Consider the following 17219-nt stretch of genomic DNA (forward strand, 5'->3'; position numbering starts at 1 on the left):
TCAAATTTACGAAAGATACAATTGAGAGTGTTGTTTGCATAGTTAAAAGGTTCTATTGACAAAAATGAATGATTTGATGCGCTTCCATAGTAAACAAAGTCTTTCGCTGTAAACCTCGAGTACTTCCGTACCCCGCCCCCAAAATGTAAGTGAGAGATACCCAGACTTTGATAATCTTTTTTTGGTACAAGCAGCCAAAAATCGTATCGAATAGATAAGAGCCAGATGGCGTTAGCTGTACAAGCATATCCAAATATGCTAGGTAAATCGCATTATGGACAGTGAGACTCAACTGTTGCCAGCTGTTCCTCAAAACCCTCTATAACCGCCTCCATTTCCATACCCATATGTTTGTTGCTTGTTGAGAGGGCTGTAGCCGGTATCCCCAGAGTCGTATCTTCCCATGCCCACTGGACTTGGGTCTCGGTTGGTCCACGCTACAGGTGCGGCGTTGTCCATCAGATACTGAGAGTCGTTGTTGTGCTCCATGTTGGTAAGGTTTCGTTGCATTGGGGGGCTCGAAGACAGGTAGTTTGGTGGTGGTTGTTGATATCCTGACTCAGCGTCCCTGTATTGGTCAGGGGACATAGATCGGCCCGAGCCCTTTTCTTGAGGAGCAGGCATGGCGAACATGGAGATGTTGTTGTTGTCCTTGCGATCAAGGAGCAGAGAGTTGCGGGCATCCAGAGGGGTGAGAGTGTCCATATCACGCTTGGCTTTCTCTGCAAGATCTGTCAGTATATGTTTCAGTTCATGGTTTTCAAATCAACTTACCCATCTCCTTTCTTCGCTTGCGGTGTGGGTTCTCCTTGACGAGAACGTTGATCGCGTTCCAAATGATGAGGATAACCAAGAGACCAGTCAAAGCAGACTGGACTGCAATGAGGACTACACCAGCGATTGTCTTGCTGTCCTGGGGGATCTTGAGCTCATGAACAAAGACAAGAATGAGAGCAACAGACAGGACTCGAACAGTCTGAATGGCGATACCAATGATGTTGCTGGATTTTCGCTCGAAGGGTCGAGTCCAGACGAGGAGGCACAGGAAAATGGACTCAACAACAAGCTGGGCAATGGTCTGAGCCATGCCATTACCATCGCCAACAGCGAGAGTGCACCCCTTGGCAAAGAGATAGACAATGGTGGGGATGAAGATCCACCAGTAATCTTTCTTATAGGATTCATAGAAAAGAGAGTACTTGACCCAAATTTCCTTGTCGTTGTACAAGGCATCAGCGTTGCCCTCAGTGCTCTTCAGTTTCCTGACTGTGCTGAAGATTTTCCACGTGAACCAACCAAGAATGGCTGTAAAGATTGCGAGCGTGACACCAGCTAATAGCTGTGCGGCCCACGAGTCGCCCACTGTAAACTGGAACACACAATACAATACCCAGATACCGTAGAGGACGAGGATTAGATGGGTGATGGTACGGGCAATGGACCCCCAGTAATGTTCACGGAAACCAGCCAAAGATTGTGGAAAGCTGCCAAACAGAGCCCAGAATTCGAGGATAGCCTTGACGAGAAGAATGCTGACAATGATGGTCGCGATGATGATGGCGACAACAAGCAGAACCATCATGAAAGTGTTGGACTTGGGAACACTATACTGCTGAATGTAGGCCGAGATTCCAGAAACTGAGAGGGTCTGGTTCTTGAGGCTTTGCCCACCTTCACTCTCTGACGCATCACCCACTGAAGTCTCAACGCCACGGATGGCGAGGTTGGCCAAGGACTCGAAGGTGTTGAAAGCGCGCTTAACTTTATACGAGTGGTCCTCGGGAGAGCTGGTAGAGTTATCGGAGAAGACCAGGGTAGCATTTCTGAGCACCTCGAAGCTGTCGTTGGTAAGATCACCTCCGGTCATGTTACGGAAGTTATCGATAGACTTCTGCAAAGACTCCCATGGGATGATACCGGCTGAGAAGCCGAAGTTCTTGGCAAAGCTGCGGTACACAGGGGGGTAGTCGACTGAAAGCATGCCGTTCATGGCCATGCCCTGGAACCATCCGAGAGTCTCGGCAAAGCTTGGACTAGGAGCACCACCATGTCCAGCGCCTGCAGTACCACTAAGGGCGGATGAAGCTGCGGATGCACCCGAGACGAGAAGGGCAGCACCAACAACACCGACAGAGAGATAAGTGACAGCGGGAACGGAGGCAGTCTTTCCATTGCCGACTTGAGCCTGGAAACACGCAACCTGCTCTTCGGGATTGTCGACTGACACGAGTCGGAGAGTTGCTTGAGCTGAGATATCAGGGACCTGGAAAGCAATGGAAGGAACTTTGTTGGCCCACTCCGAGTCTATCTTTTGATTTCCAGCGGCAGCGAAATGCTTGTTGGGGAGAGGGCAGAGCTGGGGGATGGGAGTGTCTTTACTGCAGGGGTTGATTGAATTCTCGTAGACCTTGCGGCCATATGCGTTGACTTCGAGGATGGCAGAGACATTTCGCTGCTTGTCACTGGTACCCGCAACATCGAAAGTGACAGTTTGTTTGTCGTTGTCGTAACTGATGTCCAACTTGTCAATGCTGATACCGGGCTCTGAACCGCAATCAGCAACACCAGATGTCTTGAGAATGTTGTCACCAAGAACCCCGGTGACGAGGGTCGCGGCCGTTACAGCCACCTTCCAGGCACTCCAGTTAGAGTGAACTCGGGTCATATTGAGTGTATGTCGTGCAAGATGATACTACAGAAATACGGGAAATTCGTGGCTCGTTCGGAACTGATCGAGGAAATGGCTTGAGGAAGTTTCTGTCGTAATAGGTATGTCGATATATCCAAAGAAGGATGGGATATAGAGTAGGAAAGATCGAGGAATAGTTGGAATTCGTTTGACGGAACAAGACTTTAAGGAATGGTATCAAGAGACGATGAATGAAATATGAGGATAGAAAAACAATTTGGAAAGAGAGCAATGAATGTCCGAGATCAAAAAGATATCTCAAAGGTGTCGGCAAAGCAGTGCAAGCACGCGCACAGAAGTAGGCCGAGGATCAACCTGGAAAGAAGAGAAGATAAGGGGCAACGAATTGCCTGAAAACCCGTGAATGTCCAACGTGCCGGCGTTAAAGTCGTTCGAGGGTGTTTCGTATCGTGAGACCAGAGTCTTTTTGGGAGACGTGATGAGGTCGTCGTCGAGTCTAAATTTGGTGGTTGTGTGTAGTTGGTTTGGTGTTTTCTGTCTATGTGACGCTGAAATGAGAGGCTAGTAGTCGACAATGCCGCAAAGGAAGCAGCATGTCCTTGTACGGACGGCAAAATCAGATAGTTGACAAAACAACAGAGAGTGTGAGAGAGCTGGAAAGAAAAACAGAGACGCTTCTTGTTTATTCAAGATTATAATGCAACAAATAAAGAGATATGAGACGATGAGAGTAGGAAGAGGGAGAAGAGGGAAGGAATAGATCAAAGTCAACAGGGAGACGAGTACAGTAAAAGGCAAAGATGCGAGCAGAAAAAGAGGAGAAAGCCCCAAGAGGAGAAAGGATGGACGAGACGAGCAAGGAAGCCAAGGAGATGCAAGGTTTGGAGTGGACAAGAAGGGGGTGACGAGGTTGAAGCGACGCCCTGGACCACAGCTTCCAAATGGTATTGGGGGAGAAAGTGCTCTACAGCGCCTCACACCAGGAGTCTCTCCAACTCTTTAGCGTCCAGGGTCCCCTCCAAAGTCCCCAAATCACAATTCTCAGTGGGCAATTTGAATCATCCATGAGACGGATCCCATCCACTTCCTCTTCCATCGAACCACACAACAAGAAGAAGTTGAACCCCTGAGACTGCCCATCCAAGATCCCAGACCCGTCTATGCCAGGGGCCAGGGGTATCTTAGTGGTTCGTTGGCAGCTTAGTGGATGCGGTCTCTTCCAGTGGTGCTCATCATCCAATCACGGACAATTAACGGAGGCCAAGCTTGTTGCTGCAGGGGTTTCCCTCGCGGGTGGCTGACCAGTCTCGGGCCAAGCTAACGTCAACCCCAGCTTCTTCTGAAACCAGCCAGTTGAGGTCGAAAAACTTGGATGAGAACTGGTTCGGTACAGTTTGGTTTGTGTACGAAAATGCGTATGAATATGCATTCATCGTGTGTCTGGAAGCAAATCGTGTAATGGAGAAATTTTCACGGCTCCTTGGGCAGTTGGTGGACTGAATTACTGAGGTTGGGAGCTGAGAACTAATAATAGAGATACTGACTATCTCCACCGTTGTCAGCCTCTTATACACATACACAAACACACTATGGATACATTAACACAAATACTACTATTGATCGATAAAAATCTCCCACTGTCTCGCTACTCAGCAGACGAAGATCGATCATTTACCAGTCTGGTCTCGAGCCAATATTTGCATAACCAACAATCACAGTGGAACCTTTGATTCTTCTGGCCAGGGTTTGTGGTGAACCACCTCACATCATGGCTGTCCAAGCTTCATGTCCTCACTATGCACAAGTGCGTACAAAGTGCAAGGGATAGCCTGTGCTCTACGAACGTTAACAACCCATCGCTTCACCCTTCATCCGCTCAATTCTGCAGGTGTGACTTTCTACACAAATCACGTCCCAGAGTGTCCCGTGGCTAAGGGACCCTACGTTTGATGTGTCGACTAACACACGACCCAAAACTCAATCGTCTCATAAAATGTCACCACTAACTCAGGTCACACAAATAAGAAAGGTTACACAATCTTGAATTCATGATCGTCGTCACTAATTCACAAGTTCAGAGACGGTGACTTTTAGCCAGAAGCATTGACCTCAATCTGCCACTCCATGGATCATTGATGAACCGCCAATATAGCCTCCCCAGCGCAATCACCGCCAAGTTATTATATTTCTATACCATAGATAGAAACAACCTCCCATAATCTAACAAGCCTAACTCATCGCTTTCCTGCCGAGCCAAGAACGTTCACGCGACCAGGCCATTGCAAATCTCGGTAATCCGAGTATCCCAGCTACTGGCATTGAATCCCTGACAATGGCAATTGCTTCCCATGAAGCGGCGCAAGAAATTAAATTAGGAGAGAAACAAAAGATAAGAGAATCAAGCTCATGAAGGAACAGTCAGGAGCGGTAAATTGGATTCTCAAATCCTCCTTGCCCCATTGCCGTGGAAATGAGAAGCATCTTGATTTTAACGCCATCAATCTCAAACACTTAGTGCATTATAATACACGATATCCCTTACCGTGCTCGACTATTATTCAAGATTCCCCACTGCGTGTGCTGGCCCTTGATCCTCCAAGCCACGTTCCTCGGCACCCTGCACTCCTTTTGAATCCAAAAGCTTAGCTTTGCACTCGCTCCATCTTTTCCCTTGCTAGATGCGGACTACCAGACCCAGGGACTCGTAAGCACTTTGCTCACGCGCAGGGCGGCCTCCGCTGAGCCTCCATCTTGACCAAGAAAGACGCATATATCTGGTATATTTAGAAATGCCAAGTTGCAGATCAGAGAGTCTAGAAAGACTATTTGCATTCATAAGTGCGGTATCCAGACGCCGTATCCTGTTCCAATCCCTTCTTTCTCTTCTTCATCTCATAATACTCCAATATTGGTCGCCCCACTTCAGGATATCCATCCCATCATCCTTCAACGCACCCCGTGGACCAAACAGCAAGCCCTACCTAGTCTATTCATTCCGGAAGAACAAAAAAAGAAACAAGGCTATCGCCTGTAAAACAAATTCGTTGCCGTAAGAATCATCATGGTATCCAAAAACACATTTTTCTCATCCTCCCCTTTTTCATTCATAATTGGACAAGATATTATGTCGTGTGTGTGGTTTCAAGAACACAAAGCGCCTTCATGAATAGGAATATATATCCGAACTGCCGGTACAGTGGCCATTCTTACTGGTATCCAGCCATGCGTCTATCACCCCACATACCGTTACCAGTGTTGGCATTCAGGTTTGGAGAGTGAGAGTAAGGAGACATGGATCCTTGTCCACTGAAAGGACTCCCATTTCCACTCGAAGGGTCCGTAATCCCGTCATACACCATCGGTCCCATTTGTCCCATGGGCATTCCATGGTTTTGAAGCCCCAGGGGGTTCATCTGGTTATATGTCTCTAGCCCATTACTGGGCATCATAAAGGCATTTGCATTTTGCTGGTAGCCAGCACTGCTCGCAGTCATTTCCTGCATGGGTGCAGCATTAAAGCTCTGGTGGTTCATCGGATGCATTCCCATCTCTGCATGTGCCGACGGAAAGTTGTGGGTGGCGTTGCTGGCGTTGGTATACTGGTCAGTGTAGAACCCTTGCTGCTGCTGCTGCTGCTGCTGCTGTTGGTGGTAGGGCTCCGTTGGCATCATAGGGTACGCCATTTGGTTCTGGTTGTGGTTCTGATAGATCTGTGGAGTTGCCTGTGGAATCTGTTGGTGTTGTCCTCCCACGGGATATTGCATCGGCATATTGGTCTGAATAGGCGTGGTCAATATGTTGCGTGGAGGAGGGTCCTGTACTGGGCTAATAACAGTGTCTGCGCTGAGCTCACTGGCTTTTGCATCTACCAGTCGAAGTACGGGCAATGATATTTGCTCCATATGCTTGGCCAGATGGACCGTCAATTTCTTCCATGTCGGGAATGTCTTTCCACAGAAACGGCACGGCTCATCGTGTGGCTTCTTCGTAGTCTCGTGGTGACACTGTTCAACCTTTTGCCACGTCGGCTCAGAGCCGCCCGCCTTCTTGACAGCAGCTTTGCTCTTGACCTTTGGCTCAGGGTACTTGTGCTCTCGAACAAGATGCTGAAGGAAATTATCACGACGATAACACTGGTGATGACAGGCTTCAACATCGCAAGTCCACCACTCAAGCTGCCGATGTCCTTCGTTTTCGTGTCGGACCCAATCGGCTTTGCGCTTGAACATCTTTGGCCCGGGACATTTGTCCCAGGTGCAAGTGAATGGCTGAACATCTTCATGGACGTGCTTAGTCCAGTCAGATGGTTTCATGAACTTCTTGGCAGCGAAGCAAAGTCGGCACTCAAACTCAGCTGGAAGGTGAGAAGTTGGAGGCATTGGAATATCTTGAGGGAAGCTCTCGGTATTGATAGCACCTTCAACTGGAGATCCATCATCCTCATCGTTTGGGGACGAAAGAGGATCCAGCTCTCGTACGTTCTTATTCTGGTCCAACAAGGTAGCAGAGCCGCCTCTAGAAACGCACATTATTCCAGAGTTGCATGCAGCACCAAGGCCGATATGAGCAACCTTGTTTTTCAGTAAGTATTTGTATCGTTGAACCTGGTGGTATGCGATGCGGTCGACCAGAAAGGTGTTGGTAGTCGCCAGGCCAGGGTTCAGGTCAATGATGTGTTGCTGGAACCCTTCGAGATTGGGGGTGATGTTGTCAATGACGTTTGGGTTTGTTCTCATATCAGCTTCATCGCTGAAATCGTCGTCATCGTCGTCATCATCATCCAAGTCGGCATGTTTGGTTTTGGCTAGGGCTGCTACAGGTGGGCCTCCCGTCTCACGCTTCCACATCGATACGAGAGTAGGATGGCTTTCTGTCTGCATGCCAGCTGGGGTAGGTTTAGGAAGTTCGGATTTGCTTCGGGGGCGGCGTATCGACTTTTTCACGGAAAGGCCACTAAAGGGACTCTTTGGTGATGTGATGGAACCGCCGGGGGTGCCGCTGCCACTCACAGAGCCGCTTCGAGCATGCGTAGTTCCAATGGATGCAATATTGCTCCCCATGGAAGCAATCGCCGTGTTGATAGAAGGCATGGGTTTCTTGCCCCAGCTACCTATGCGGTTTGGTGGTGCAAGGTGAGAGACACTGTCTCCTCGCTTGGAAATACTATCGCGCTTCGAGTCTTGGCTCCCTCTACCCTCACTGCTTGGTAAGCTCTCCTCGTCGTTACCGCTGCTGAGGGTGCGCTTGAGACGAGACGCGCTAGGTCGCCGCACCAGTCCTCGAAGATCTCTTAGGAGACTCCCCGGCTTGCTTGACCTGCTCTCTCGACTGCTTGAGAGCTTCTTCAGGATACCACCACTGGTGCCGTCGGCCATATCAAGATCGAAGACACTAGGGAGACTTCGCCGGCGGGTTCCCCATGTTGCTGCTCTCGACAGAATGGAATCAGTATCACGATACATCCTCTCAAATCTCTCCATGGCAGCAGCTGATGACTCGGGTTGGTTTCTTCCCGGCACTCCACGGCTGATAGAAGGGAACATAGGTGCGTCCGCCCAGTTACGGTTAGCAGCGATGATGTCGCGGTCTTGTTGGCTCATTTCGCCCTGGTCACGGTAGTAGGTCTGACCGGGAATGAACTTATTCTCAGTCTCCCGGCCAAAGGGAATCATATGTTCATGTGCATCGTCTCGTTGGCTGTCCAGTTCGTTAATTTGGTCTCGTGAGTTGTCGTCTGGCCTCACTGAAAGGTCGTTCATCTTGTCGGCCAGCCAATCACCCACGAGTTCTTTACGTTCATCATCATCTCGACGAGTTGCAAGCTCATTGATGCTCGGCACTTCGTTAGAGGGGCGGTTGTTGGGGTCAAGGCCAGAGTGGCCTGTTAATGGATTCTGCTGCCATCTGCCAGTAGAGTCACGGGCAGATGAGTTGTCTCCGGAAGATATCAAATCTCCAGCAGACTCAAAACCTCCGCGGACTGTGGTGGGGCTGTCTTCAAAACTGCGCTCAACAGAGGTGTGAACAGGAGTCTCATCATGATTGCCCCACATGGAGACAGTAACACGAGGGCTCGTCATGGTAGCGACACCTGGTGCAAGGCCGTCCTCGCTAGATCGGCAGCTGCTACTGTGACTTGGTGTCAACTCAGACGCTTGTGTGTTAATTGGGTGAGGGTTGAATCGTTTTTGAATCTCTTGGGGTGAGATACAGTTGGGGAGTTCCGATGGTGCAGATCCTTTGATAGCGTATGACAGATCACCCTGAGGTGGTGTAGCATGAACAGATGCCGTCTGCTCAGGCGTCAATGGATATGTGCCAGAGTCCACGTCCTTATCTGGCATAAGGCCTGGAGTAAAGGACTGGTCCAGTCCGTTCAAGTCCTGTTCCAGGAAGTTGGGAGCACCTCCATCAGCGTTGAAGTCGGCACCAAAGAAAGGGTCGTCGTCTAAATCGCTGAAGTCACTGGCTTGGTAGTGACTCAAGCTTGAGGTGGAATCTGGTGTCTCGAGGTAGTTGATCGGGGAGAGTGAGTCGCTATCCACACGCGACGGTGTGGTAGGCAGTTGATTCGAGTCGAAGGCTGAGGTTGGTGCTTGCTGGTTCGAGGTAGGGAAGGGTTGGTTATCCTTGTCATAAAGACTGGCAGGTGGTACATCAAATGTCGAAGCCATGGTTGCGATCAAGTGCAGGGAGGAGCTGAAGTATATATGCAACAGGTGGACCTTGACTGGGCGAGCTCCCGGAGTCAGATCACAGGCTAGGGAACATAGCCTTCGAGATGATACCGTAGAGAAGTGAAGTGGATCGGCTCAAGTGCAGAGGAACTATTGGAGCTGCAGAAGAAATGCCGTTGAGATCCCACGGGCCGTTACGCGCCTCATGAACAGGGAAAACAGAGTCTACCAGGAGATTTGAGAACAACAAGCGAAGGATTGCAGTGTAGTATCCCTTGTTCAAGAAATGTGAAAGAGAAGAGAGAGGAGGGGGAGAGGGCTGAAGTTGGAACGCGGCGTTGCGCGCGAAAGCGGATCAAAGAGCGCTTAGGGGTGCCCCTGCTTAGTACCGCAGCTAGAAAGGCACGGTACCTATGCCAGATGCTATAGTTAGCCCAGGATATCGAATCCGACGAGCAACAGCTCCAGAGCTCAGGTATCAAATGCGAAAGATTTAAGATCGGCGCGGGATTGTGGTGTGCACATCCAAGCAGGACTGAAGTGGTGAACTGTCCAGGACACGAGCGACGGGGCAGCTTCGCACTTTGCTGATTAGATGCAAGGTGTACAAGGTGTGTTACTGTAAGCTGTTGGTTGTGATATGATGGCGAGAGGGGCTCGCGATTGAAATGGGGACAAAATGGTACAGGCAAATTGGCGGCCGTCCAGGTACAAGTCAAAGTGCAGCCAAAAGGCAGACCGGAGGGCAGACAAGAAGAGATTGTGGCAGAACCAAACAGAAGTGAGGCTTGATCAGTCAGAGCCGGCGTCTTGATTAAGAGAAATCCAGACGAAGGCGGTAAGATCGTGCGGTAGTTGGTACAGTAGATACATGTAGGGTCGAAAACAGAACGAGGGGCGTTTTAGGCGCAGGCGTGACATACAGTACAGCCTGGACCTGGTTCCTAGTCCCCAGTCTCTTTAATCTGGCGCTTGTGTGATGCATTTGTTGGAGGAGGATGGGGAGTGGAGGAGCGCCCAGCTGCAGGGTTGTGGATGGAGACTCGTTTGCCAATAGGCGGGCCGTCGGGGAAACGGTTGTTTGATGTCTATGAGATTTGGTATTAACCGATGCTGCGATACTTGAACCCAGCACTGGCATACAGCACAGGATACTGGTATTCCTCTATCGTGCTGTGCATGACCATCCATCTCGACGAGGCATTCTCAATGGGGGCTCTGTTGCCGAGGCGCATTCACCAAGCCCCACGCCCCATCATGAACCCCTGTTCCAGCTCGTCCGTCGCTTGGCCATTCAAGAACTTGAAGACAAGTCTCAAGGCATTTTCCTATTTCCGACTTTGTAGTTCGAGTATATTGTGTGTGATGGTACTGCGGCGCTGACGGTGGTTGTTCGACTTCGAGGAGGATTGCAAACAGTCTCTATATGTCGTGTTGCACCAAAGGCTCCCTCCCACCAGCCCTGTAGGGTTTCCTTGATGTCACTGACGATCTGAGACTTGTCTCAGTGGCAAGGCACAAGTTTCCGTATAAACCGCATTGCTTGTTGCCCGACCCTCCTAGATTCCAGGCATCCTTTTGAAAAAATTGATCCGGCATGCTTCAGTTCTTCTTGTACGATGTTGTTGGGTTTTTCCACTTTGTCTCGAGGCTGAGACTAAAAGTCGCTACAAAACACAGCCTCCCCTGTGCTGTGCATGCATGAGCCTGTCAGGGCCTGACAAATGTTGGAGATCACAGATCACAGTCGATGCATTGCATATGGTTGGTTGTTAGATCGCACCAGTTTGTCTCACAGTTAATTCCGCTTTATTTACCCTCGATTCCGTAGAAGCATACTCGACACCACGTTAGGTTGTATTGTTGCGCGCCCGATAAACGGACCGGCAGAGTTTAAATGCGACCGTTTCGCCTGACCAACATTGTGACATTATCAATAGTCTCGTCGTCTTGGTGGATCGCATGGGCCGGGCGAGCCTTCAAGGCTGAGAGCGACAGCCTAGACCAAACCCGTCGATAGACAATGACCCAGATGTGACGTTAGAGTCTTGGAAACATAATTGTCTCTCCAGTGTTCTCCATTTTTATCTGCGCGGTCCTGTCATATGTTGTGTTGCGTTCCTGATTGGGCAACCATTGCGCAACTTGAAGAGGTCGAAATCGCGATGGATTGGATGGGGGCCAAGTCGACGAACTGCATGACCGAGGCCAAGCAATTAAATCCCGAGCCTAAGCTTGAGGCTGTGCAGTGTCATATTAAAAAGGTGTCAGAGCCCAAAAGCTTGTTTGATTCCTGTCTAAAGGATGTGAGGTTGTGGATGGACTATGTGGCAGTGCATTCAAAAACGAACGATGAAGGTTTCAGCTCTTCTATGACAGAGTCGCAACGAAGGGCACTATTATCCTTGTCAGATTTAGTTTCTCTTGATTTATAAATAATACTTAAAGGTTAGATTTATTCCCATGGCCGAGTATTTAAAACTACACGCGACACACGATTAACGTGATGGTTCCATCGTACAACGTGAATAAGACGACAACGTAGACTACTGTGTTAACATGTAATAGACATGACATAACTAACCTCCTTAAGTGCGCTCTCCATCCACCGGCCCCGACGGAAAGCATTCAGCGGAATATCATCTTAATAACGATAAAGTCGAGAATGAACTGGTCTAGTGCTCCAGGAGTGTGCCTACCCGTGACCACTACATGGGATGACCGGCACCCATGACATTTCTCAGCCGCTAAACCGGAATTGGTCTCCTCAACCTCAGCTCTTTCATCTTCACGCAAGAACAAGACTGGATTGCATCTTCGTGAAACTCAGGACTATAACCGCCCACTAACTTACCTACGTCTCGCTATACACAAAGCTTAGAGACTCACACACAATTATCTGCGGGATTGTTGCTCACACGCTCTCAGGAGGCAATACGCTTACCATGTTCCAGGTTGGTAGCCGAATTTGAGGTTTATATAGTATTGGATGGATGCTGAGAATGTTTCTTGAACGCAGCCTCACCCCGGTGATCAATTCCACCTCCGCCTTCACAGAGCACGTTCAGTTGTATTGACGACACAAGAGTAAGTTCAGTACCACTGAGACAGGATTCACCCTAGACAACAATCCACATTCGATGTCGTATGAGGACCAAGACATGTTATTGTCCGCAGTCTGGAAGACACGAGATGAAAACGATGCACCTTACTGACATGTACAGGCTCGTTGAGGTCAGAGCAGCTCAGCGTACCTTCGAAGGTGCCTATGTCCGCACAGCTCTCGGCCAGTTCTCATTCGCCCTTATTATCCTCAAAGTATTCACCGAAGAGTTCTATGCCATCGGCGCCCTTTTTGCTGTGTATGGGGTTGCAGTAATGCTCGTAGCCATATACCGCCGATATGAAGGCCAGAACCAGTTCTTTACTTCTGAATCCGCGGACGGGTCACTGAAGCGGAAGTTCAGGACGAGCGGGAATAGTGTATTGTTGCTGACCATACTGAGCTTGAGTGCGTATATAACTTTGATGGTTTTGACGTGGCGTCTAGTCTCATAAAGTCACTTTTTGCACTGTCGTGTCAGGAAACGCCAGTTCTCACGCAACACAGCACCTGGATATCTTAAGATATCATCGGATCTCTACAGGATAGTAATACCTTGCACATTTGAAGCAGATAATATTCTCCCCTTCTGTGCTGCTTGCGACTCATTCCTCTCCATTGTGCCTAGGTCCTTACTTTTCAAAGGGAAGATAAAGAGAGATTAGCTCTGAACGACCCTGAGAATATATGATAACAGACCATCACCCCAACTGTTGCTGTAGATATAATAACTGGAAACATTCGAAATTTGTTACTACTGAGCATGGCTCTTATCAAGACACATTTAGTAGATCTCAAGTGCAGACATCAAGTTTATGTAAATCTTATTAATATCCTAGAGATAGAACAAGGCGACATACTAAAAAGAACACTTTATCTTACACACACTCCTAGTTAGAATGAATATTTGCCTTTATCCCACAAATACTCTCAATAACTATGCTAATAACCACTTGATTTTTCTATAGGGCATGGTCGTTCATTTATCACAAAGTTTGACTTTACTACAAACTCATAAATAATTCAACCCTTCCAGGAAATTTCTGATCACCTGACTATCCAGTACTTGAAGCTAAGTAAAATAATGAGTTGGCTCATCATTCATGGGCTTATATGTACTTGCTTCAACAATTTACATCTCAACTGTTGAGCTCCTGGAGATCCTTGGGGGGGGGGGGGGACTCCTCCCACCTGCATGAAAAAAAACCCCGAATAATCCTATAACACTAAAACACCATATATCAATGTCAAATTCCCGAGATAAATTATGGAGGAGTGTCTGGTAGTATGGTAGACGAAATCTGCACGACAGGTTGCCCGGCCTAGTATCTCTGCCTCAGCCAAAAGCTCATCCTCGATAACTTCAACCACCCGATAGTACACTCGGTCGCAAATTTCAAATGAAATCAAAATTGCTGCCCTTTGTATCCCCTGGCAGTGAAAAAGACACTGGAATGGCAGACCACGCCATGTGTTTGGTCGGTGTGACCCTAAGCTTCTCTTGGTTCATCTCAGCTCTTGCTCTCCTGGTTTTCTGGACAGATGATGACACCTCGTTAAGACCAAGGCCTTTTCTATTAGATGGGTTGTTCAATTATGTGCTCTCTGTCTCGTCTAGTTATCTTCCGGGCTAGATAAATGAGGATGGGAAAGATACCTAGAACGGATAGGGAGACTGCCACCGCCTATGAGCCACGAACAAGACATGAGGCTGTATCTTAGTTTTTGATACCTGAAACCTTCTTCTACTTACATATTAGCACAGGTATTTGGGGATCCTTGTTTAGTAGTATTGAGATATGACGGAAGCTTGATACTAGGAAAAAAGAACAACTTCAAGAACCTGATGCCAAGATAGGGTGGATTGTTCACTGCTATGCATGGCAAAAATGACTCATACACTCAATGTGGTAGTTTCTCCATTGCCCCAGGATATACACAGATGTCGAGCTATATGTGGTTATCAGAACAAAGGCAAGACTTTTGATTCGACGTTTACAGAGACAGGCGGATTCAGAATCCAATCAATGCCGTGAAAGGATTGGAAAAAGACGAGTTTTCGTTTGATGAAAAAAGGATTAAAAGCCAGTCTTAGTCCACAAGGCTACCTCGGGGAAAGTCCAAATCCAAATATGAATTTTCAGTTCATGCCCACATCAGTCGGGTCAGAGCTATGCAGTAAAGTCACATGTTCAAACTTAATGAAACACATAGTCAGTTGTGATGTTTCACGTTCAGGATTGCTTTCTTCCCATCGATGTTGGTATAACACCACATTTGCTGCACCTTGGCCTTCTGAAGTAACTGCACAAGTGGGCTTAATTAATAACTGGATTTAAGGCAAAGTGAGATTCAAAAGGCTGCAGACTGTTCGTCAGTTCACAGTAACACAGCAGAGTAACACCAAAATAGGATATATATATATCATTATAAGTCTTACTCAGATCACTTGACGGACTGAGCAAGTCATCAACGCCGCCACCATGAACCGTTCTCGTCTTATTACAAGCCCAAGATATCTTCTGTTCTGTATACCATTATCGCTGGGTTTGATATGCATTCATGGTCGCGTTATTTATGACCTGTTGACCAGAGTTCCCCTGAAGTTGCCGGTCTTGCCCCCTCCTTTCGTGAGACCAATCATCACCGTAGGTCTCTTGATTCTTCACATATGTGTATCCAGGATATGCCTGCGTTTGGTTCCATGCTGCGTAGTTGGTCGCAGGCACCGCGTTTGGTGGGAACGGAACCGCTGTGTTCATGCTGGAGCCATCGAACCCAGGGACCATACCGCTCATAGAAGTCGTATAGGCATCGGACAAAGCGGATGGCCTTCGCTCGAATTGTCGACCTGGGGCCATCAAAGAGTACTGAGAAGGATGGCCGCTGGACAGAGGCTCTCCTCCGTACGACATGGACCGTGTTGGTGGTGCAAACTGACCCCAAGCCATGTCCATGTCACCCTGGGGTACTGGCTCCGAGTTCACAGGGGGCCAGCCAGATGGGGAGTGGTTCACTGAGGTAAATGGAGAAAATTGCGCACTCATTGGAGATCCTGTGGCATATGTATGCCATGGAGTACTCAAATTCGAGGACGAAGTTGGGCTGCGCTCGGGTGCTGTAATTATCCAGCTGGTAGGATGTTGGTTTCCCGCTTCCGGAGGGGTCATACTTGTAGGTGAAGTCCCTGAAGCTGCAACTCTTAATTAGTTTAAAATGATAAAAGGTTGATGATCATAGATGAACCTTTTGTTTGAGGTGGAAACCCTTTGACTCCTTCAGCTTTTGTAATTTTGGGAACTGTAATTGGTCCAGGTCTTTTTGAAGATGGCACAAACGGTGGCTTTGTCTTCTTCGGCTGCTCAACTGGATTGCTGATCGGAGTTGCTGGAGACGATGTTGCCGAGCTCCCTTTTGGACCTGTAGAAGATTTCGATGTTTGCTTGCTTCGTGAATCGTCAATCGATGCTTGGTCTACAGGGAAGAAACTGCAATCTTTCTTCAAACGAATGCAGTTGATACAGCGTCCTTGGGTATCATTAGGCGACGTGATGCATCTGATCTTTCGGCGCCGGCAGTGACCTTGTGAAAACAAGTTAAGACGAGTACACTCATATATTGGCAGACCTAGACCTACCACAAGCCACCGAAGTACGATGGTAACCCAGCTTGTTTCTTTTCTTCTCGCCCAAGTTCCCGTTTTGCTGTTGTTCTTCTGCCTCAGAAGCCAGTAAGGCAGCATTGTTCGGTGCTGAGTAGGACCCCTTCATATCCAGACCATGATCTTGACCTAGTGACGGGGCATGAGGGTCGGCCATCGTCATAGAACAGAGTTGTTGAGAAGGAAGCGTATAGGAAGGCATGAAGCCTTGGGGCGGCATACCCATCTCATTGTCGGCAGGGGAGAGTGGTGGATAGTGGTAAGACATAACGCCAATCATGGGAAGCTCGGATGATGTACTCTCCCACGAATTACCAGCTCCCAACGAATAAAGTTTCGAGCAGTCCTGCGACGTTATCGCGATGGCCATGGACACTGTGCAGTGCAGTGCAGTGGTTGTGATTGAAGTTGTCGGCAATGAGTTTAGCTGGGCACTCTTTGAGCATTCGAAAGCATGAGACGAATTTGCCTGCTTGAAAAGAATGAACAATCGGATCGAGTTGAGTCGAGAGCTTGTGCAAGCTGTAACTGGAGCTAGAAATTTCGCAGAGGTGGTATGTCGGGGACGACACACTTGGATAGAAGTACCGATACCTTACAGTATCGGTACACAAGACGAAGCAGTATAATAGAGAACGTCCTTGGAGACGTTACTGAAGAACCTGGGTCGCAATGGCGATACCGTTTTTGATGGGAACGAAGTATACTTTGACCAGCAGGGCTTTCTGAATCTGTCACAAAGAGAAAGCAACGAAGAAGATGCTCCCAGCGCGGCAGCAGGTAAAGGTACGTTGTGAGGGAAGATCAAGCTCAAAGATGGTAACAATAATAGGATCAGGTTTCTGACCAGATCAAAATGTGGTCCCTGGCATGTATTTGACCTCTGGTCCCGAAGACGATCGACTTCTAGGGTCAACGCAGACAAGGGTCTTTGCTCTTAAAGATAATGTATCTAGCGGCAACTAAACCATGGACCAGGAAAGGGGGGGTCTGGGGGGGTGAGGGATTCAGATCGAGTCGGAGGCTAAACCGACCAAGGTGGTCTAGTATGCAGTCTCTTGTGGATTTAGCACTGATGAGTACCGACGACTAAAATGGTGGATAATAAAAAGGGTGGTGACAACGAAG

General features: G+C 48.5%; 3 protein-coding genes across 3 annotated transcripts; all 3 read right to left on the minus strand.

Annotated features, from left to right (window-relative positions):
• Positions 1–2: 2 nt before the first annotated feature.
• On the minus strand, positions 3–2938 carry FOBCDRAFT_4587 (uncharacterized protein). The gene is made up of 2 exons (XM_031182080.3): positions 775–2938; positions 3–722 (listed from the first exon to the last, which is right to left on the minus strand). Exons 1-2 carry the CDS (start codon positions 2663–2665, stop codon positions 310–312), a joined length of 2304 nt encoding a protein of 767 aa, XP_031042848.2. The 5' UTR covers positions 2666–2938; the 3' UTR covers positions 3–309.
• Positions 2939–5770: 2832 nt separating this feature from the next.
• Positions 5771–9653, minus strand: FOBCDRAFT_4594 (uncharacterized protein). The gene has a single exon (XM_031182081.3). The coding sequence runs from the start codon at positions 9322–9324 to the stop codon at positions 5857–5859; it is 3468 nt and encodes a 1155-aa protein (XP_031042849.2). The 5' UTR covers positions 9325–9653; the 3' UTR covers positions 5771–5856.
• Positions 9654–14884: 5231 nt separating this feature from the next.
• On the minus strand, positions 14885–16461 carry FOBCDRAFT_283787 (uncharacterized protein; the record flags this gene model as incomplete). Its single annotated transcript, XM_031182085.3, has 3 exons — positions 14885–15623; positions 15677–16012; positions 16068–16461. The coding sequence occupies 3 exons, from the start codon at positions 16459–16461 to the stop codon at positions 14968–14970; spliced, it is 1386 nt and encodes a 461-aa protein (XP_031042853.2). The 3' UTR covers positions 14885–14967.
• Positions 16462–17219: the final 758 nt, after the last annotated feature.

Source organism: Fusarium oxysporum, chromosome I (assembly GCF_013085055.1).
Source record: "Fusarium oxysporum Fo47 chromosome I, complete sequence".
NCBI lineage: Eukaryota > Fungi > Ascomycota > Sordariomycetes > Hypocreales > Nectriaceae > Fusarium > Fusarium oxysporum.